Genomic DNA, 22,564 nt, shown 5'->3' with positions numbered 1-22,564 from the left:
TAAAGTTGTGAGTGTCCCGTGTGCTGCTTGAAAAGTAAATGTTATGAATTAACAGTCAGGCAATCTCTAAGCGTACCTAGAGTGGCTGCATAGTATAATGGGTAAGGGCTCTGCCTGTGACACAGGAGACCAGGGTTCAAATCTCTGCCCTGCCTGTTCAGTAAAGAGACCATGGGCAAGACTCTACCCAACACTGCTACTGCCTATAGATCATTTACTAGTGGCTGCATCTCTGGCGCTTCGAATCCACCAGGAGAAAACTGATTTAAATGTTCAGTATCTAATCTAAAGAACAGTTATGTAAACCACTCTATGGGCTGGTTCAGACGGACGCTTGCGGAGCGTTTACCGCAAGCGTTCGGAACGTCGCGGTAAACGCTCCCATTCAAGTGAATGGGAGCGTTTACATCGAGCTTTTGCGGCGTTCGGGTCCCGATTTTCGCGAGCGTTCGGGCTGCCCCTGGAAGCGACATGTTGCTTCCAGGGAGCGGCCAACCGCGACTGCTAATGTTCCCCTAGGGGAAGAAAAAACCGCGACCGCATCACGACGCGACCGAAGGCTACTGAAAGCCTGACCGCGCAGCCGCCGCAACGCCCCCAGACGCGACGCCACGCAGACGTCCGTCTGAACCAGCCCTAAGGCTATGTGGTTCAAACTCTTATTCTAACAAGCTGCTATAGCTTGCTTGGCTCAGGAAAGAGCAGGTAAGAAAACCCCTCCTGCTTGCACCAAGCCTCCAAATTTGGCTATACACCCTCAGTACAGAGAGAAAGGTTCAGGTTACTCAGACAGTAAAAGGAAATGCCATTAGCCTGGGAGAGGTAATAGAGAGTACTGCTGATCTAATCTGAAGGAGTCATGTGATTGAGATATAGCTTTGTAATTGCATGTGCTGATGCAGGCTATACTACTTTTGCTGATGCACATAAAAGCAAGATAAGTATCCATGATCAGCATTTGGTAGGAATTTTTCCTATGTCTGGAATTTTTTTTTTTATTTTTTTTTTTACTACTATTGGAGTGACATATAGAATGCAGAACATTATTCAGGTTAATTATCCAAGTTTTAGCAACAGAAACTTTGTCTGCCTTCTCTTCCCCAACCTAACACCCCCCCCCCCCCTCCCCCCCCCCTTGGGACACGAGGCATTATTCTCACTGGGTACGGAATTTTCAAACATTCTGAAGAGCTGCACCTGACAGGGCTAAGGAAGTGGCCAGCTGTGATGAGTGTCGGGAGAGGAAAAAATTTACTATGGTGAAACAGTGACTAAATCATTTATTAAAGAATCTTGTGGGGGCAAGGGAACAGGTTTATTCATGAAGTTATTTTCCCTAAAGCGTGTTTTTTTTTTTTTTTTTTTTTTTCTTCCAGTATGAACAGCAAGGCTCAAACGTCACCAGCTACTGCCACGAAACATTCCCGGGCTATGTGCACGATGTGCTGGGCCACAACTGGGCTTGCTTTGTAGGGAAGAAAGTCTCAAAATCTTCTGGGAAGAAGGTGCATGAAGAACCATTCCTCAGCAAAGGGTGAGTCCTGCCACGTGTGCATCTCTCTGGCCTTTCTGCTTGGCTGGCTGTATTGGTGTAAATGGATGACTGGTTTGTCACGTGTGGGCGCGTCCTGCTTGCCTTTCTGCTGGGCTGGCTGTCTTGGTATAAATGGATGGCGAGTTTGTCACGTACGGGTGCGTCCCGCTGGTTTTTCTGCTAGGCTGGCTGTATTGGTGTAAATGGATGGTGAGTGTCACGTGCAGGTGCGTCCCGCTGGCCTTTCAGCTAGGCTAGCTGTATTGGTGTAAATGGATGGCGAGTGTCACGTGCGGGTGCGTCCCGCTGGCCTTTCTGCTAGGCTGGCTGTATTGGTGTAAATGGATGGCGAGTGTCACGTGCGGGTGCGTCCCGCTGGCCTTTCTGCTAGGCTAGCTGTATTGGTGTAAATGGATGGCGAGTGTCACGTGCGGGTGCGTCCCGCTGGTCTTTCTGCTGGGCTGGCTGTATTGGTGTAAATGGATGGCGAGTGGCACGTGCGGGTGCATCCCGCTGGCCTTTCTGCTAGGCTAGCTGTATTGGTGTAAATGGATGGCGAGTGGCACGTACGGGTGCGTCCCGCTGGTCTTTCTGCTAGGCTGGCTGTATTGGTGTAAATGGATGGTGAGTGTCACGTGCGGGTGCATCCCGCTGGCCTTTCAGCTAGGCTAGCTGTATTGGTGTAAATGGATGGCGAGTGGCACGTGCGGGTGCGTCCCGCTGGTTTTTCTGCTAGGCTGGCTGTATTGGTGTAAATGGATGGTGAGTGTCACGTGCAGGTGCGTCCCGCTGGCCTTTCAGCTAGGCTAGCTGTATTGGTGTAAATGGATGGCGAGTGTCACGTGCGGGTGCGTCCCGCTGGCCTTTCTGCTAGGCTGGCTGTATTGGTGTAAATGGATGGCGAGTGTCACGTGCAGGTGCATCCCGCTGGCCTTTCTGCTAGGCTAGCTGTATTGGTGTAAATGGATGGCGAGTGTCACGTGCGGGTGCATCCCGCTGGCCTTTCTGCTAGGCTGGCTGTATTGGTGTAAATGGATGGTGAGTGTCACGTGCAGGTGCGTCCCGCTGGCCTTTCTGCTAGGCTAGCTGTATTGGTGTAAATGGATGGTGAGTGGCACGTGCGGGTGCGTCCCGCTGGCCTTTCTGCTAGGCTGGCTGTATTGGTGTAAATGGATGGTGAGTGTCACGTGCAGGTGCGTCCCGCTGGTCTTTCTGCTGGGCTGGCTGTATTGGTGTAAATGGATGGCGAGTGGCACGTGCGGGTGCGTCCCGCTGGTCTTTCTGCTGGGCTGGCTGTATTGGTGTAAATGGATGGCGAGTGGCACGTGCGGGTGCATCCCGCTGGCCTTTCTGCTAGGCTAGCTGTATTGGTGTAAATGGATGGCGAGTGGCACGTGTGGGCGCGTCCTGCTTGCCTTTCTGCTGGGCTGGCTGTCTTGGTATAAATGGATGGCGAGTTTGTCACGTGCGGGTGCATCCCGCTGGCCTTTCTGCTAGGCTGGCTGTATTGGTGTAAATGGATGACTGGTTTGTCACGTGCGGGTGCGTCCCGCTGGCCTTTCTGCTAGGCTGGCTGTATTGGTGTAAATGGATGGCGAGTGGCACGTGCGGGTGCGTCCCGCTGGCCTTTCTGCTAGGCTGGCTGTATTGGTGTAAATGGATGGCGAGTTTGTCACGTGTGGGTGCGTCCTGCTTGCCTTTCTGCTAGGCTAGCTGTATTGGTGTAAATGGATGGCGAGTTTGTCACGTGTGGGTGCGTCCTGCTTGCCTTTCTGCTAGGCTAGCTGTATTGGTGTAAATGGATGGCGAGTTTGTCACGTGCGGGTGCATCCCGCTGGCCTTTCTGCTAGGCTAGCTGTATTGGTGTAAATGGATGGCGAGTGGCACGTGTGGGCGCGTCCTGCTTGCCTTTCTGCTGGGCTGGCTGTCTTGGTATAAATGGATGGCGAGTTTGTCACGTGCGGGTGCATCCTGCTTGCCTTTCTGCTAGGCTAGCTGTATTGGTGTAAATGGATGGCGAGTTTGTCACGTGCGGGTGCATCCCGCTGGCCTTTCTGCTAGGCTGGCTGTATTGGTGTAAATGGATGGCGAGTGGCACGTGCGGGTGCGTCCCGCTGGCCTTTCTGCTAGGCTAGCTGTATTGGTGTAAATGGATGGCGAGTTTGTCACGTGTGGGTGCATCCCGCTGGCCTTTCTGCTAGGCTGGCTTTTTGTGTGTAAACTGGACTTTGTACTTGGAGATGGTTGAATGGTAACGAAGTATAAATCCTAACTATGTTAATCCACCACCTCTCCTCAAAACACTAACCTCTTAATAATGGTTATTGAATGACAATCCTAATTTGAGCCAGGCAATTGTGCCATTTTAATTTTGTCTCGTATTGTTAAACATTGAGAGACTTGTATAGACTTTTTTTTTTTTTTATCTAGATAAAATAGGCTAGTATGATTAAAGAGAATCTGAAGCCAAAAAAATAAAAAGTGAGTAGATGTTAATGAGACGAGTTAAATGAGGATATTAACGCATCACTGCTGCCTTCATCTGCAATTCTTTGAAGAAAAATGTCCTTCCAGGTCAGATGGCCGTGACCCCACAAGTGTTTCCGGGTAACGACATCGCCCTCTATGCAGCTGCATGAGCATGTGTTACAGTGCCCCTCCCTGTTCCTTCCTCACTGTGCATGGAGAGGGATAGATGCGCGAGCGGCTCATATCTCTATGCCTGACACGTTGCATAAATTAGAAACAGGTGGCAATGGGCTGAGTTACTGTGAACAGCTCTGCCTCTTCCTGGGAGCGTATTCTATGACTGAGTGGGTCATAGAGAAATAAAAGCTTATTCTGTGGATGTGGGGGACTCCTTTTTAGAGGCAGGGATACCATTGATTACGTTAAAGGCTTAAAAAAAGGCTTCAGGCTCTCTAACCTCAACTCTCTCCTAGCTGCCATTTAAGCACGGACCAGAATAATTATAACCCTGAGGTCAGGATTTCAGTTACTGCCAGGCAGTGGTTGTCTCGTTCACAGCAAAGCTACTGATTGGTCAGGGTGTCCTGGCAAATCGGTGGCTTGGTTGTGACTATAACCATTCAAAGCTCTTGTTTACCCGCGATGACTTGTGATGTTGAGATAGACATGTATATACAGTGGGTTGCAAAAGTATTCGGCCCCCTTGAAGTTTGCCACATTTTGTCACATTACTGCCACAAACCTGAATCAATTTTATTGGAATTCCACATGAAAGACCAACACAAAGTGGTGTACACGTGAGAAGTGGAACGGCAATCATACATGATTCCAAACGTTTTACAAATAACTGCAAAGTGGTGTGTGCATAATTATTCGGCCCCCTTTGATTTGAGTGCAGTCAGTTGCCTATAGACATTGCCTGATGAGTGCTAATGACTAGAGTGCACCTGTATGTAATTTAATGTCAGTACAAATACAGCTGCTCTGTAAGGGCCTCAGAGGTTGTCTAAGAGAATATTGGGAGCAACAACACCGTGAAGTCCAAAGAACACACCAGACAGCTATAAAGTTTTTGAGAAATTTAAAGCAGGCTTAGGGTTGGTTCACATTAGCGGTGGCCGTCCGGAATCGCCGTGCCGGAGCCGGACCGCTTTCAGAACGGACGGAACGGACGCATGGCAATGAAAGCCTATGCGTCCGTTCACATGCGTCCAGTCTGCCGGACCGGATCCGGGCCGGATCCGGACTCCGGCGTCCGTTCCAACATGCGCTATTTTTTTGTCCGGCTCCACCGGCAGCCGTATCCGGAGCGGAGCCGGACTGCACCATCCGGCCAATACAAAGCAATGAGAGCCGGAGAGCGCACAACACACTGGCTACAAAAACCGGACGTTCTACCCCACTTCCTATGCATTTTGGATGGGGACCACATGGGCCCAGCGAAGAGTGGGGCAGCAGCGAAGGAGGCGAACAACAGAGAGAATTCCCAGGTTTACGAGTAACAACAAAGAGAATTCCCAGGTTTACGAGTAAATGCCTGGATCCATGGTCCCAACTGCAGTCTCTGTATCCACGGATGGTCTCCACACGTCCACCTGTCTCCAACAATGACCCCAGACCCTTCTGCTGACCTCCCAGACCCCAGGTAATTAAAAGGATGTTATCTCCTTAAGAAACCGGATCCGGACCGCAACCGTGTTCACACCGCACGGAAACCGGATGCAAACGGACCGGATCCGGATAGGAACCGTACGGATCAGGTCCGGTCCGGATACGGTGCGGTCCGGACATCCGGTGCGGTTTTTACTAAACCGCAAGTGTGAACCGGGCCTAAGGCTACAAAAAGTTTTCCAAAGCCTTGCACATCCCACGGAGCACTGTTCAAGCGATCATTCAGAAATGGAAGGAGTATGTCACAACTGTAAACCTACCAAGACGAGGCCGTCCACCTAAATTCACAGGCCGAACAAGGGGAGCGCTGATCAGAAATGCAGCCAAGAGGCCCATGGTGACTCTGGACGAGCTGCAGAGATCTACAGCTCAGGTGGGAGACTGTCCATAGGACAACTATTAGTCATGCACTGTACAAAGTTGGCCTTTATGGAAGAGTGGCAAGAAGAAAGGCATTGTTAACAGAAAGCATAAGAAGTCCCGTTTGCAGTTTGCCACAAGCCATGTGGGGGACACAGCAACCATGTGGAAGAAGGTGCTCTGGTCAGATGAGAACAAAATGGAACTTTTTGGCCAAAATGCAAAACGCTATGTGTGGCAGAAAACTAACACTGCACATCACTCTGAACACACCATCCCCACTGTCAAATATGGTGGTAGCAGCATCATGCTCGGGGGGGGGGGGGGTGCATGGTGCATCTCTTCAGCAGGGACAGGGAAGCTGGTCAGAGGTGATGGGAAGATGGATGGAGCCAAATACAGGGCAATCTTGGAAGAAAACTTCTTGGAGACTGCAAAAGACTTGAGACTGGGGCGGAGGTTCACCTTCCAGCAGGACAATGACCCTAAACATAAAGCCAGGGCAACAATGGAATGGTTTAAAACAAAACATATCTATGTGTTAGAATGGCCAGTCAAAGTCCAGATCTAAATCCAATAGAGAATCTGTGGCAAGATCTGAAAACTGCTGTTCACAAAAGCTGTCTAGAGATGTGGCGAACGGTTCCCGAACCGTTCGCCGGCGAACATCTCTAGTCTCTGGGGCTCTTACTACTTCCGGGTCGCACTGCCCCGGAGTAGTACGCCTCCGCTGCTCGGCGGAGCGCGTTCTAGATCGCGCTCCTGTTGCCGGGCACTTTCTGCGCATGTGCGTGACGTCATGAATGACGTCACGCTCATGCGCAGAGTGCCCGGCAACAGGAGCGTGATCGAGGACGCGCTCAGCCGGGCAGCGCAGGCGTACTACTCCGGGGCAGTGCGACTCGGCAGTAGTAAGAGCTCCAGAGATGTTCACCGGGCGAACAGTTCGCCACATCTCTAAAGCTGTCCATTTATTCTGACTGAGCTGGAGCTGTTTTGCAAAGAATGGGCAAGGATTTCAGTCTCTAGATGTGCAAAGCTGGTAGAGACATACACTAAAAGACTGGCAGCTGTAATTGCAGCAAAAGGTGGTTCTACAAAGTATTGACTCGGGGCTGAATTATTATGCACACCCCACTTTGCAGTTATTTATTTGTAAAAAAATGTTTGGAATGATGTATGATTTTTGATCCATCTCTCACATGTACACCACTTTGTATTGGTCTTTCACGTGGAATTCCAATAAAATTGATGCATGTTTGTGGCAGTAATGTGACAAAATATGGAAAACTTCAAGGGGGCCGAATACTTTTGCAACCCACTGTATATTGGCAAGAACATAGGCACTTATGCTGTGTTGCTTTTCTTTCTTCACCCTTCCTCCCCCAAAGCTTCCCCCCCCCTGCCTGAAATAGTTAATAGCCAGTGATGGAGGTGCATGATCAGGTAGGAGACACAAGGGGGCGGGGGGGGGGGGGGGGGGAAAGAACCCTGCCGAAAGGCTTGCAATCTAGAGTTCATGTATTTTACCTCTGGGATGCTTGAGGCACAGCAGTTGAGCAGAGACCATAAAAAAATCTTCGTACATTTTTATAGGTAAAATAAAACCACGATGTCTTAAAAAAAGTCATTTATAGGAGTAAGAGGACAAATACAGTAGTTTATCTCATCAGTTTGTTTTCACCTCAGATTCACTTTTTTTTTAAGTTTAGAAATATAAACGCACCTTCATGGTTGCTACTAAAATAGTGGCCAGATGGAGTTGTGGCACTGCTGCAATGCTTCAGATGTTTGCAGACACTAAAACCCCCTGTAGGGTTGTAGCATGGTTTATGTACTGTATCTGTATAGCGCCAACGTGGCGTGTTTGTTTTTTTCTCTCTTCCTGAATACAGTGCACTCGCACCCTGCAGATATTTTTTACACTTGGGCTCGGTTCACATTAGGGTTTGCCAACGGAACAGGCTGTACAGTTCCGTGGTCCGTTCTACCGAACAGACACAAAAAATTCAGCAGGACCCAGCACAATAGGAACCTATGGAGAACAGACGTTTTATAGCACTCTGGCTGTAAAAAAAAAACAAAAAAGACCGTTTTCCAGGATCTAGATGGCCGGATGGCTAAAAAACCGCAGATGTGAACCAGGCCTTAGGCTATTGTCACACTGGCACTGTGCAGTATGTCCGACAATATAATCGAATTGCTAACGTGAAGGAATTGTGATGGTATGGTCACATCCTCACAATAATAGTGCAACGCAATAGATGGCGTAACGAGATGCTTGAAGTGGGGTACTGCATAACATCTGCGGCAAGTTGAAGTGAAGCATGCTTTGTACTGTATGCCAGGGCTGTGGAGTCGGAGCAATTTTGGGTACCTGGAGTCAGTTGGTGGTTTCATAATATGAGTCTGAGTCGGATGATTTTTGTACGAAATCCACAGCCCTGGTAAGTATTAGACTAAGGAGTCTGAGCCATTTTGGGTACCTGGAGTCGGTGGTTTAATAAACTGAGTCCGGAGACGGGTGTGTACCGACTCCACAGCCCTGCTTTATGCATCACCTCACGCGTAACAAACAATGCAACTTTCACCTTAGTTGCCAGAACATGAACCAGCCACCATATGTATGCCTGGTACTCTCTGTGGCCTAGTGCACACCGGAGCGTTTCCGCTGCGGTTTGCGATCTGCTTGCGGGTGCGGATCCGCTAGGGTAATGTATTTCAATGGGCTGGTGCACACCAGAGCGGGAGGCGTTTTGCAGAAACGCATACTCCCGGGCTGCTACAGATTTTGGATTGCGGATGCGTTTCTGCCTCAATGTTAAGTATAGGAAAACCGCAAACCGCTCTGAAAAACGGCACTTCAGAGCGGTTTGCCAGGCGGTTTTTGTTACAGTAGCTGTTCAGTAACAGCTTTACTGTAACAATACATGAAATCTACTATACCAAAACCGCTACACAAAACCGCAAAACGCTAGCTGAAACGCTGCAGAAAAATAAGAAAAAGCGTTTCAAAATCTGCTAGCATTTTGCGGATCTGCTAGCGGTTTTTGGTGTGCACTAGGCCTGTCATAGCAATATCAGAGCAGAGCTGCTCCCCACAGAATTATGGAACTCTAGTTTGTGTATGAGGTAAACTGGCCTGGCTTTTCTGGCTCTTTGCTGGTGACTCGTAGGGATTGTGCACCGGCAGACCAGGTGTCATACCTGGTGTTGGGAGTCCAGTTTAGCAACCCCCTTGCTTTCAGCCACAGCCCCTGAACAAGCATGCAGATCAGGTGCTCTGACTGAAGTCAGAATGGATTAGCTGTATGCTTGTTTCAGGTGTGTGATTCAGCCACCACTGCAGCCAAAGAGATCAGCAGGACTGCCAGGCAACTGGTATTGTTTAAAAGGAAACCTCCATATCCCTCTGTTTAGGTTCCCTTTAAGAATCCTAGCTGGTGTCACTGTGTTGCTGTTTTGTTCTAGCATTGTAAATGTTGCTTCAAGCATCGCCTGGTAACCAGTGAAGAGTGTTGTGTTTCTGGCTCTGCAGGCTGCATGTCCCTAGACAGTTTGCAGACTAGACAGGCTGAGTTTTGCGGTTGTGTTCTCATACTGTGAGGTCACATGACTTTCTGTTTCTTTCAGGTTGGCCAGCACCTCCTACAAAAACAACCCGGAATTTGTGGAGCAGATCAACTCTGCCCAGAAATTATGGAAGGCAAAAATGTACCCGGAATATGAAGGCTTGTCCCTGGAGGATCACCTAAAAAGAGCTGGAGGCCGGAAATCTAGAATTCCAAAGTATGTATAAAGGCAGGCCATTTATAATCCTAATCTACGCTTTCATTCTCTCCTTTTTTTTCTGGAGGGGGGGGGGGGGGGGGGCTTGCAACACTCAAGCACTGCATCCAGGGACATGCATCCAAACCATGGGCCTCAGGGTAGGTCAGATGCATTTGTTGGTGTATGTATATATGTGTGTGTCTATAAATTATGCCTGATCTTTTGGTGAGGGAGAAGGATCTTGCATCTTCGCCAAGGCTGTCCTTAACCGGTTCTGGACCACGTTGGTAGAAATCTACGTCCTGCAGGTGGCTGCATGGCTCACAGAACATACATTTCTCCTTACCCACCGTGTGTTACCGTCTATCTTGGCGCTCTGCATCTGCCACAATTCACTCCCACTGCAATCTCTATAATGCGGCAGAGCTCTGTGAGCAGGTCAGGATCCGCTTTAATTTGGCTTCTGACCGCATGATTACTGAGCCAATCACATTGGCTTACATTTATAGACCACTTCAGGAGACTCCTGACCGGCTGACAGTGCTCTGCCGTCATAAAGACTGCAGATAGAGGGGCCTGCAGCTATGGAAGAGCGGCGAGAGTGACTGGTATGTGCGGTGATTCGTTGGGAGGCGCTGTTTTCTGGTACCAGCGTTCTCTGGTCCTTAAAGAGTACTTGTAACACAGTGCCCCTGGGGCATATTTGCCTCGGGAGGGGGAAGCCTCTGGGTCCTATCTAGGCTTCCCTCCCCCCCCCCCCCCCCCCCTCCCGCCCCGTCCCGTCCTACGGTTGTCTTGCTGGGCATCTCCAAACGGTGGGCGTGTGAGATTTACCTTCCCGGCTCCAGTGCAGGCGCAGTAGCGACAATCCGCTCTGGATCAGGCAGAAATAGCTGAACCGAAGATTGCCAGCACAGTAGAGCGGACCAGATTAGAGCCGCTGCTGCGCTGGGGCCGGGGAAGGTACATATTGCAGGCGCTGCTGTGCTTTTTGGAAGGGCCCAGTGAGACCACTGGGACAGAAGACAACAGAGTAAGCCTTGATAAGGACCCAGAGGCTTAACTCGTGAGACCTCGGGGTTGGCCTCTGCACCGTGCGTGGAGACCGGGACGGCGGCAAAGCGGATCGGTTGGCTGCAAGGGGCTGGAGAGAGCCCCAGGTGAGTAAAGCTTTTTTTTATTTTTTTTACTCTCCACTGAAAATGTCTAACGGAGTTTCGTAAAGCTTTCTGAGCTGTTGTGTGGAACTGATGTCATTGTGATGGGTGTGCCATTTGTATCAATGGTCAGGACGTTTGTTACCCAGGGACAGCCAGTACAGGCATTAAGCGTTGGCTCTGCTGAGCGGCATGCTCTGTACAAAGGGAAAAGTTGGGAGAAAGAAGTTTGATCTCTCACTGATGCAACATACCCCAATGCTAAACGAAAGAGAAGTGAGATGCTTGACCAGGCAGGAGACAGTCACCTGAAATAATCACAGATGACCATTCTGGGAAACAGAAGTCTGCATGGGGCTTCAGAGTGGGTTACCTGCAGCTGGGAAATGTCGTAGAAATGTACTTTATAACCACTTTTTCATTTAGCAGCTTAAACTTCATGTTGTATTGTTGCAGCATCCCCCCTGTGGCCCCGCCCCCCACCGACGAGAAGTTCAAGGGGCTCCCTGAATCCTGGGACTGGAGAAATGTGGGCGGAGCCAACTTTGTCAGCCCCGTTAGAAATCAAGGTACTGTCATGTTTGCCTGGGAATTTGAGGAGGAAAATTTGATTCTGTTTTCACAACTGCTGTGGAGTGTGGCAAATATTTTATGGCCTCCTCCATTTAAAGGGAACCTAAACTGAGGATGTGGATTTTTCCTTTTAAAATACCAGTTGCCTGGCCCTCCTGCTGATCCTGTGTCTCTAATACTTTCAGCCACAGCCCCTGAGCAAGCATGCAGATCAGGTGCTCTGACTGAAGTCAGACTGGATTAGCTGCATGCTTGTTACAGGTGTGTGATTCAGCCACTACTGCAGCCAAAGAGATCAGCAGGACTGGCAGGCAACTGGTGTTTAGAAGGTAATATCCATATCTCTCTCAGTTAAGATTCCCTTTAAAGGGAATTTCAGGTTTCCTTTTAATGGTCTGATGGCTGGCGTACTGGTTAAAGGATACCAGAGCTGAATGAAGTGAGGGGGGGAGGGGGGTGGTGACAGGAATGTACTGGCAGCTGTCGTGATACCCACCTCTCCTTTGGCAGCTAAACGCACCCTGGCAGCCTCTTCCGGGTCACCGAGTCAGTCATTAGTGCGCAGGCACTAGCCTGGCTGCGCATGTCCTACAGGCCACACCCAGGAGAGCTCTGCACATGACTTGGTCGTGACATGCGCACTGTGCTCCTGGCCACAGGCTGTAGGATGGCTAGAGGTTTAAGTAGACGAATAGTGCTGGCTCCTGCTTGCGTCTCCCGAAGATTACTGCGCAGGCGCTGTAGGAGTTTCCGTTCTGTTAGCAATTACCGCTAGCGTTCAGCGGGAGTGATTTTTTTTTTTTCTGCAATTAATGTGAAAAAAATCACTGGACAAATTAGCGTTTTGGGAGAGATCGCGATTAGCGGTTCTATACATGCTAATCGCGATCACTCGGGAATTGCCGATAAACCGCAAATGTGTTAAATGCGGCGTGCATTTAACGTGTTTCTGGTTAACGCTAACCGCAAAACAGAACACTGCCATAGGATTAAATGGCTAGCGGGTTTTAAAAAAAACGCTAAAAGTTTGCGTTGAGCAGGAATCGCGCGATTCCCGCTCAAGTGTGAACAAACCCTAAGCTCCCGGAGACTCGCACAGGAGCGAGCACGCGAGAGGCCGCAGTAGCATCAGAAGAATAATTGGACCGAGACTGGCGGCGGGGAGTGGAGGATAGGAGGACGGTGCAGGACATGACAGCTGCAGGGGGCCAATAGAAGCTCCAGGTAAGTGTCAGTTTTTGTCTTTTTAAAGATCCACAGAACCCCTTTAACATCCTGTGTTTACCAATTAGCCTCTCTGCCACGGCATCCAGCTGAGAGATCAAATTACAACTTGTGATTAGACACAGATGAGGGTGAATTAGGGTAAACGCTAAATACATACAGGGTGCATTTCTCTGTTTTCCTTCTGCCCTGTGCGAGAGTTCAGCTCTACTTTTATTAAAATAACATGTTGCTTAATATGTCCTAGTTGAATACACAAACTCTACAGTGTTAGCGGTGTATATGAACAGACTGTCTGAACTCTGCCTCTTGCTGTGATTTGCTAACCCTGTGAGCAGGTGACTGTGTTTGCCACTAAAGCCACACCTTCCTACTGACCTAACAGCCTAGGCAAGGCAGTTGCCCCCTTCTTGCTACTCCTGTCACTGATGGGTAGAATTGGTCAATTAGATGTGAATTATTCTGACTTGCATGCACATTTAATGCAAATCTTATGCCTCTTGGAACAGGCCCAATCACTTTGCTGATTTGGATTGGTCCAGGCTGTGTACAATATGCATACTGGCCAGAATTGCCATCTCATTGACATCTCTGTTCCAGGCTGCTGATTTCAGGTGGAGGAAAGGGGATAAGGAATTGTGCACCAGTTGCTAAGGGCTTGTTTCCACTGTTGCGACGCGATTTCGGCCGCATTCCGACGCTTGTAAAAACGCATGCGGATGCGTTTCCACATGCGTTTTTACCCGCGATTTCGCATGCGATTTCGCATGGCAGGGTGCCATGCGAAATTAACCATGACACTGCCAGGGCTAAATAAAATTGAAAAAGGTGCGAAATCGCGGGTAAAAACGCATGTAACAAACGCATGCGTTTTTACTATTAAATACATTAGCGGCGATTCGCACGGATTCCCGACGCAGGCGAAATCGTTGGCTCTTTTGTGCGTTTTTTTCACGCTGAAAAAAACGCACCTCAACAACGCTACAGTGGAAACAGGCCCATCCACTTGCATCACATGTGCGGATCTGCATGCGTTGGACGCATGCAGATTCGCGATAGTGGGAACGAGCCCTGAGTCTGCTGCCAGGTGACCAGTAACCATCAACTGCAGCGCAGAATACTTCCGTTTTTACTACTAAAATATTTTTATTTTTGTTTACTTGTCGGGATAAAGATGATCTTTAAAGTGAAAATAAACTGATAAACAATTGGATCTGTCTTCCTACTCAAAATAACTTTTTTTTATTTTTTTATTATAATCCTTTACAAAGCAGATTTGTTTTATAATCTCTGCTCAATTGCAGTGTCTCAAGAGTCCCAGAGTGAAAATACATGAACTATTGAACTTTTTATCTTTCCCTTGCAGTCAGAAGCCCAGTTCCCTGCTTAGGAAATGGCTGTAATTTAGTGAGGCACCACTAGTGAAATCTGTCAGTTGCATAGCTGAATGTAAACTTTCAGGCAGGGAGAAAAGAAAAGGAGCACAGCATAAGTGTCTGTATGCTTGCCACTGTATGTATATGTATATCTATATCTATATATATATATCTATCTCATCATGTCAACTGGGGTACAGTTTAAAAAAAAAAAATACTGCACTAGCATATGGTTATAGCAGAGGCATCTTGTTAGAGGATAACGTTTGTGTCTTGTGACCCCAGGCTCCTGCGGAAGCTGTTACTCCTTTGCCACGATGGGAATGCTGGAATCCAGAATCCGTCTCTTGACCAAACTTGAGCAGAAGCCCATCCTGAGCCCCCAGCAGGTCGTCTCCTGCAGCAACTATTCACAAGGTAATCCAAGATGTCGGCACTGTGTCCCCCGAACCACCAACTGTTCTTTGTCCTCTAAGGAAATGTATAGTTGTGTTTTGTGGGCTTGCTTCTTATTTCACCACTAATCTTGTATAGTGTTAGCTGGACACCAGACATGCATGTTTCCCGCCAATAGTGCCTGTAGGGCCCTTAAACCTTGGCCAAGACCTTTTCACACTCCTCCTCCACACCACCTACAAACTTGCGTGCGAACCCAAGGTGTACTTGAGGCTTCGCAATGAAGGGGATTCATCGAGGCATCCCACACCATTTCTTACACCAAACTACTGTGGAAACTCCACTGCAGGAGCGTCATCTGAACCAGTATATTAATACAATCCGATTGCCAACCCCCCCCCCCCCTTCATTAGAGAGTGCTCTTTAGTCCCTATGGCCGCCATACACCATCACTCAAGCACTGCTCACGCACAAGTTAGGAGACCGTTGGTATGCACTCCAGCTAAAAAGTTTAACTTCCACAAAGTCTCCGTTCTCAAAACTACATTGCTTTCCTGGACAACTACAAAATATGGATCAGTGGTCCTCACACTAAGGCCACATACACACATCAGACTATAGTCTTTGGAAAATGAAAGATCACAGACAGGGCCGGATTTGTACTTCTTACCGCCCAAGGCCGACTATTACCAGCCGCGCCAACCGAAACCGTATCCTACCACCTCTCTCCACACTCACCCAAACTTTTTAGGCCGATGGTATCCACTATTGCGGCTAGTGCCGAGGTCTCCATGGCAACGTGAAGTGAATCAATCACGTCACACGGGGGAACTGGTCAATCAAGCGATCTACAGGTGATGGGCGTGCTGGGAGCCTTCCACCACACACACATAGTCAAAAGTGGCTCACAATTGGGCATTGGGTGGGGTCAGCAACACGTAAAAGTGAGTCCTGTACCCACTGCTGTCTCCAGGGTAACAGCGCTGGCCAATTAATAATTAAGAAATGGGTACTGTGAGACGCTGCCTTCTGTATTCTGTACTATTTGCTGGTGCTGCCCCTGGTCCTTTCATCCCCCACTCCAAGTACGTGAGAACCGGCCTTCTGTAACTGCCTGCAGCTGCTGCTATGTCATTGGACAAGGTCTGGCTTTTTGCTGGTCACACACTGTTCACAAACGTTTGGTTAACGGACTGCAGCTGCCTGTAACACAGCACAGGCAGATGCCAGCTGGTACTAATAGTGCAGTTATCCTGACCACTTTCATTTGTTTGGACACTTGCAAATAATGCCCACTGTCTGCAGGCCGCCCCATGTTTATCTGGTGCCCTAGGCCATGGCCTATGTGGCCTTGCCAGAAATCCGGCCATGATCACAGACCAATCTTACCACCCTTCATGTAGTATGAGAGCCATACTCTACACAGTCTTTTCTATGGAACTGAACTCCACATCTGAAAAAAAAATCTTTGCAAGATGCTGCACACACAGATGCTGTACAGACACAAAAGATCAGTATCTGCAAAAGATCTCTTCCTGCCAAAAATCCATTCCTGCAAATTGCAATGATAGTCTATGAGATCTGCAGATCATCATACACACATGATTTAACTGACATTAATCTGCAGATCAGATCCACCAGGATGGATTTTCAGATCTGTGGATGATTGCTTGATCTGCAGATGAATGTCAGTTAAACAAGGTGTGTATGATGATCTGCAGATCTCATAGACTATCATTGCAATTTGCAGGAATGGATCTTTGGCAGGAACAGATCTTTTGCAGATACTGATCTTTTGTGTCTGTACAGCATCTTTGTGTGCAGCATCTTGCAAAGATTTTTGTCTGATGGGGAGTTCAGCTCCATAGAAAAGACTGTGTAGGTATGGCTCTCATACTACATGGAAGGGGGCAAATTTGGTCTGTGATCTTTCATTATAGTCTGATGTGTGTATGAGCCTTAAGGCCCACGGGCTGAATGTGGCCCCCTGAGGCTTTTTTTTTACTGGCCCTCCACACAGAAAATGTATTACTTATAGATGCAACAGCACTGCTGGCACCACTTTTCCACATGAAAGCCAGCAAGTAATTTGCTGGCTTCCAATTACATTCCGCATTGGGTGGCACTGCTGTCCAATTGCATGGCAGGTTGTCACCTGGGTATGCTTCACTGTGTGGTGCACAAAAAACATTGTGGTGGTGGGGTGGTTAGCGGTAATATAGAAGCAGTGTGTGTGTGTATAGGTGGATAATGTGCAGTCCTTGCAACTACTGGGGAAAGGGGGTTGCTTTGGGGGGACTTTCAAAAATACAGCATGTATTTTCACGTTTTTGGCGTATTTTGAACACTGATTGCTTTGCGTGTGGGGGTCGTGTTTCAGGCGCTGTTTACACTACCTAGGTTGAATGTCCATGTTTTTCTACATCATTTTTTGTACACTCTGGCCCCCCAGCAGTCTAAAGTAGGTTGGCCCGGCCCTTGACTAAAAAGTTTGGGGGACCCCGATGTAGATTGAACTAGGTATCTTCTGTATTGGAGCAATTGACTGCTATTATATCAAATCCTGGTAAGTGCCCCCTACTGGGCTATTTGAGAACTACTGCACTTGCACAGCACTGACTGCGCATCTCCTCAGTTTATAATCCTGTAGCGTCCTGCACATTTACAAGCCTAATCTGTGCAGAAGCAGAATGCTCCTGTCTTAGGGACTGGTACAGGACATGCGCAGTATTCCCTGATTACCAGGGCTGACAGCTGGAGAATTGATTGGATGGTCATTGAGGGAGCCCATGGCCTACAGTGGGCTGGAGGAAGCCGCAGGTAAGTATAAACCCTTTTCATCGCAGTGTCTCTGGTTTACTTTTAGTACCTAGCTTCAACCTTGCTAAGAAAACTTAAAACCATTTTCACATTTCAATTTTCCTATTTTAACAAACTATTTATTTCTTCTAGGATGTGATGGAGGCTTCCCTTATCTAATTGCCGGAAAGTACGGACAAGACTTTGGTATTGTAGAAGAGTCTGAGTACCCTTACACTGCCAGTGACTCTCCCTGCACCCTGAAGAATGGCTCCTATCGCTTCTACACAGCCGAGTACCACTACGTGGGAGGCTTCTACGGTGGCTGCAACGAGGCCTACATGAAACTGGAGCTGATCCTCGGAGGACCTCTGGCCGTGGCTTTCGAGGTCTACGACGACTTCATGCATTATTCAGGAGGGATCTACCACCACACTGGCCTGCAGAACAAGTTCAACCCCTTCCAGCTGACCAATCACGCCGTCCTTCTGGTCGGATACGGTCAGGATGCACAAAACGGAGAGAAGTATTGGATCGTGAAGAACAGCTGGGGGGAGGGGTGGGGGGAGAAAGGGTATTTCAGAATTCGCAGAGGTGTAAACGAATGTGCCATTGAGAGTATAGCTGTGTCAGCCACTCCCATTCCTAGAATGTGAATTCCATCTACCCCATTGTTTAAAAGGGATTTTCCACTTCAGTTAAAGAAAATGTCCATTTTAAGATGACTTTAAAACAGAGGATCTCCTCTCCTGACCTTTGAAGCACAGAGGTGTCTTCCCTAAGCAGCAGTGAGCCCACTTCATAGCTTGTTCCAATGTATCTGTATTCTTTAGGGTGGTTGTACTGGGAGAAATGGGATTTGTATACCAACACGACATGAGTGCTCGGATTATTGTTCTTCCAGATGGAACGAGCCTTCCTGTTACTTCTGAAGCACAACTACCTCTTTAGCTATAGTGGAATACCCCTTTAATTCAAAAAGAAATCATGAAAATCCAAACTTGCTTATCGATTTATCATGTAAGGTGTGACTTCTACTCTGAGTCCATCGTATTATCAGTTCATGCTTTTTATACAGTAATTCAGTTTAGAACAGGCAATCTAGAGACATATTTTGTTGCCCATCACAATCCTCCTTCCATTCTCTCTTCTCCCCCACCCGCAGTAGGAGAGCCCTACCCTAGAGTGCTGCAGGCAGTAATATAGTAATTTATAAAAACTTGGAAAATTAGACTGATAGCTTAGACCATTGCTGTAATCAGTTTGCTTTCATTATATAAGATTAAACCACTCATTAGTCACCTGAGATGGTCCAGAGGTACTGCCCCTGACTGAAGCATGAGGTCATGAGTTTGACTCTCTCATTGGCTCCTTCAGCCGCCAGGCTTGCCTGTTGCCTTGTTCTGCCTGGTGTAGATAAAGCAACCAGTCGCCCTTTTCATTGACATCCTAACACTCAGAGTGCTGTATAATGCCCAAAACTTGGTTTATTGTAGTGCATTCATACATTGTCGCCCTTTATTTACATATGATTTATCTGACGTATTTTTAATCTCTTATCATGAGGACAAAGTAAATCTCAAGCCATACTAAGTGTAAAGTCTAAACCAAATGTAATGGCCCCATCTCTGTACCAGGAGGGTGTAGGCAGGTGGTAAGAGGACTCCCAGGATCACATGACCACTATTTCATGAGGGGTGTAGACAATCGACGCTTGGCACAGGAGATGAGGTCCCTTCCTAAAATAGCTCTATTTGTATTTTTCCAGCTTGTTGAGATCACTGCCAGAAAATGTATGAACTCTGCAGTCTTGCAGCAATCAACAATCTCTGTAGGTCTTTCCGTCACCTATAAAGCAGTCCTATTGCATGCATATATCCACTGTTGCCCGTTTTAAGAGGTTGGTCGGTATGTTTTTAAGGAAGGTCTTTTTGTATTGAGTTCATTAGCAGGATCTGCCTCATATCTGGCTAGTAATGTCAGGTATTCTCATATCTGGCTAGTAATGTCAGGTATTCTAAGCTGCCTAATCAAATCGTGTTGCCTGCATGACAGCCGTGCATAATTTAAAGTGTTTTTACCCTCCATGGGAATATCCCAAAGAACCGTCCCCCTGATATTTTATCCATAAAAGGTAGTGTATTTTATATCCTCCAATTGTGCCTGGTTTACCTAGTCTGGGCATCGCTCCTCATGGGTGTGTCATCTGGGCACACTGGGTGGATCCAGCAACTGGGCGTGTGCCATGTCATGCTGCCATGCTTCCTGTATGGACAAAGGAGACACGTGCTAAAGGGTGCCCCGCCCCTGAGTAGGCCAGATGCCACATAGATATTGGGGAAACACCTTTTTATAGGTGCAATAAGAGGAGTTGGTGCTTAATATTTCATCACTTCAACCTAGAGAATTGAAATTTGTACAGGTTAACCCGGTTTGGGAGCTGCTGATCCGTTAACCAGCAGTTGATTGCTTGATCTGAATCTGACTATTGCCTGGAAGGTTCCAGTTTCCATGAAATCCCAACTATGCATGTAAATCAAATTTTCTGTGAGTATTTTTTGATTTCTGTTTCATTGAAGCTTTACATTTTGGACTGTGACTAGAATTTTGGTTTAAGCCATGTTTGACTTGCACTGAAGGATTTGCCCTTTACTGTTTTTTTTTTTTTTTTTTTTTTTTTTTTTTTTTTTTTTTTGTAGAAGCCTCTAATTCCCTGGAGAGGAAATTTCTACTTGCTTGTGAAGTACAGGTCTCAGATCAGTTTTACGAAATGTTCTTACAGAGCAGTTGTATCTGCCCTCCACTAGGGGGTGCTGCTGGGTGACTGAAGATTGGCCACTCATTCAGTCCAATGCAAAGCCTTGTAGCCTCACAGCAATGCCCCCTAGTGCTGGCTTTGATTAGCTGCTGTATAGAAGAAATTGAAAAGGCGTTAAAGCGGAATGCCCTGGTCTATAAAGCCTGTAGTTATTTTTTGTTACAGGTGGGAATTCTGAAATGCCTTACCCACAGGCTCTGGGACAAGCTCATAGACGCACACTTGTACTCTGAATCTAGCTCCACTACCCGCACCTCCTTTAGGGTTTACCTTCCAACATTTTGTGATGCAGTATATCAAGTAATCCAGGGTCTCTTCTAAAAGGGATTTTTGTAATGTGCCTTAGTGAGTTTTAATCAATTATTTTGTAATTTTTGCTGAATAAAGGATATTTTTAAAAACATTTTCTGTTCTCCTCTTTATTGTATTTAGTGCTATTGTACAGTTTTATCTGTGTATTAAAGAGAATCTGTAACAAAAAATAAACCCATGGGGGATACTTGCTTCCGGAGGGGGGAGCCACTGGGTCCTAATGAGGCTTCCCATGTCCTCTTCACCTTCCGAGCTCCAACACTGACAGCCCCTGAACCCTGCATACTTTTCAGTGGCTCTGATCGGGCTCAGCCATTTCTCCCGGAGCCCATCGTAAAGCTGCTACTGTGCTGGAGCTGGGATGTAAATATTTACAAAAACTTGAGGCAGCATAAAAATACTACCTGCTCCACTCCTCCTCCCAGATCCATCTGTGCTGCTCTCCGTGGCCCCATTCATCTTCCACAGTCTGCTCTTCCTCCAGTCATCATCAGAAGAATCCAAGATTGCTGCGACCTGGAAGTACTTCCTGGGTCATGGCTTAGTTGATTGGAGGAGGCAGGGAGCGAGGTGACTGAGGCAGAGGAACGATGCTGGGGGAGCAAAGTGATTGACGGCTGGCAGGGCTAAAGGAGGCTAGCGACAATCTGATGCCAGCTTTCAGGGGGCACAGCAGAGCCCTGGGGGGGACTGAGCGGCAGCAGGACGACAGAGAGGCATGTCATTGGGCAGGGAAACATGCCTATGTCCTATAATCTAAACTCAGTCAGCCTCGGGTACGCTTTAAGTGCTGTCTGATTTGCAGTCAGTCAGCAAGAATAAATTGAACTGCTGCTTAAAGGACAACTGAAGTGAGGGATATGGCAGCTGCTGTTTATTTACTTACAAGCCTGGCTGTCCTGCTGATCCTCTGCCTCCAGTACTAGCAGACCTGACAAGATTAGCTGAATGCTTGTTTCTGGTGTAATTCAGATACTGCTGCAGCCACATAGATCAGCAGGGCTGCCAGGCAACTGGTATGGTTTAAAAATGAAATAAATATGCCAGCCTCCATATTCTTCTCACTTCAGTTGTCCTTTAATGGGGCACTACAGGAAACGACTGTAAAATTTAAAATGTGCAAACACATACAAACAAGTACACTTGTTTATTCCAGAGTAAAATGAGCCATAAATTACTTTTCTGTTGCTGTCACTTACAGTAGGCAGTAGAAATCTGACAGAAGTGACAAGTTTTGGACTAGTCCATCTTCTTCATAGGGGTTTCTCAGCAAGGCTTTTCTTTATAAAGATACATATTTTAAATGTTAGTTTTTCGCTGTAGTGCCCATTTAATAATGGACAATATTGCAACTGAGTTTGTAAGTGGAATGAAACTCCATGTTAACTGAGAAAATCCTCCAATAAGAAATGTCCTTGTGTAGCTTACCTGTCCTGTTTTAGTGTTCACTGTCACATTCAGGAGAAATGTGATGCTAGAATCATTTCTGCTAGTTTTCATTTTACAGTTTCTCTGATACCAAAATCCAGCTCGGGGTTAATATTCAGAAACCTGTCAGTGTCTTTGCCTCATCTGAAATGGGAAGCTTTCTGTTATTTGCATGCTGAGCGTTACTGTAGCTAAAAAAAAAACTTCCCACAATGCTGCTGGCACTGCGCATTTCCTGCAGTTAGGCAAAGGCACCCAGACGATGTGAACCTGGCTTCAGGGGCATGAAGATTTATAAAGTAATTTTCTAAGAAAAAAATGATCAATTGTATTACATTTTCAGTACAGTTCACTTTTAAGTACCTGGCTTATAAAGAGGGGACCTTAAGCAAGTGGGGGAAATTCCTTCAGCCCCCTGGAGACGTCCTGTGCCCTTGCCGTCCTGTAATGATGCTCTGGCCCCCTCCACTGCTAAGTTTTGTGCATAGCCCCATTAACCTCTTGATCCCCAGAGGTTTATACCCTGCCAGTGACCAATAGAAAGCTCTATTTGTGAGAAGAAAAAAGGGGTAAAATTCATTTGGGTACTTAGTTGTATGACCGAGCAATAAAAATGGCATATTGTTTGTTGCTCGGTCATACAACTAAGTACCCAAATGAATCTTACTGCGTTTTT

The 22,564-nt window shown here is 47.4% G+C and overlaps 1 protein-coding gene across 1 annotated transcript in view; it reads left to right on the top strand.

Moving 5' to 3' along the window:
• CTSC (cathepsin C) overlaps nt 1–20,551 on the top strand; it is a 29,371-nt gene extending 8,820 nt beyond the window's left edge. Inside the window, exons 3-7 of the mRNA XM_068266779.1 lie at nt 1,377–1,534; nt 9,668–9,823; nt 11,419–11,531; nt 14,421–14,552; nt 17,484–20,551. Coding sequence (XP_068122880.1) covers nt 1,377–1,534; nt 9,668–9,823; nt 11,419–11,531; nt 14,421–14,552; nt 17,484–17,986 — 1,062 coding nt within the window. The 3' untranslated portion in view covers nt 17,987–20,551. The remainder of the gene's footprint in view (nt 1–1,376; nt 1,535–9,667; nt 9,824–11,418; nt 11,532–14,420; nt 14,553–17,483) is intronic.
• Nucleotides 20,552–22,564: the final 2,013 nt, after the last annotated feature.

This window comes from Hyperolius riggenbachi, chromosome 2 (genome assembly GCF_040937935.1).
Source record: "Hyperolius riggenbachi isolate aHypRig1 chromosome 2, aHypRig1.pri, whole genome shotgun sequence".
In the NCBI taxonomy this organism is placed as follows: Eukaryota; Metazoa; Chordata; class Amphibia; order Anura; family Hyperoliidae; genus Hyperolius; species Hyperolius riggenbachi.
Note: the sequence above shows the minus strand (reverse complement) of the source record. Positions and strands in the feature narration are given on the sequence as shown.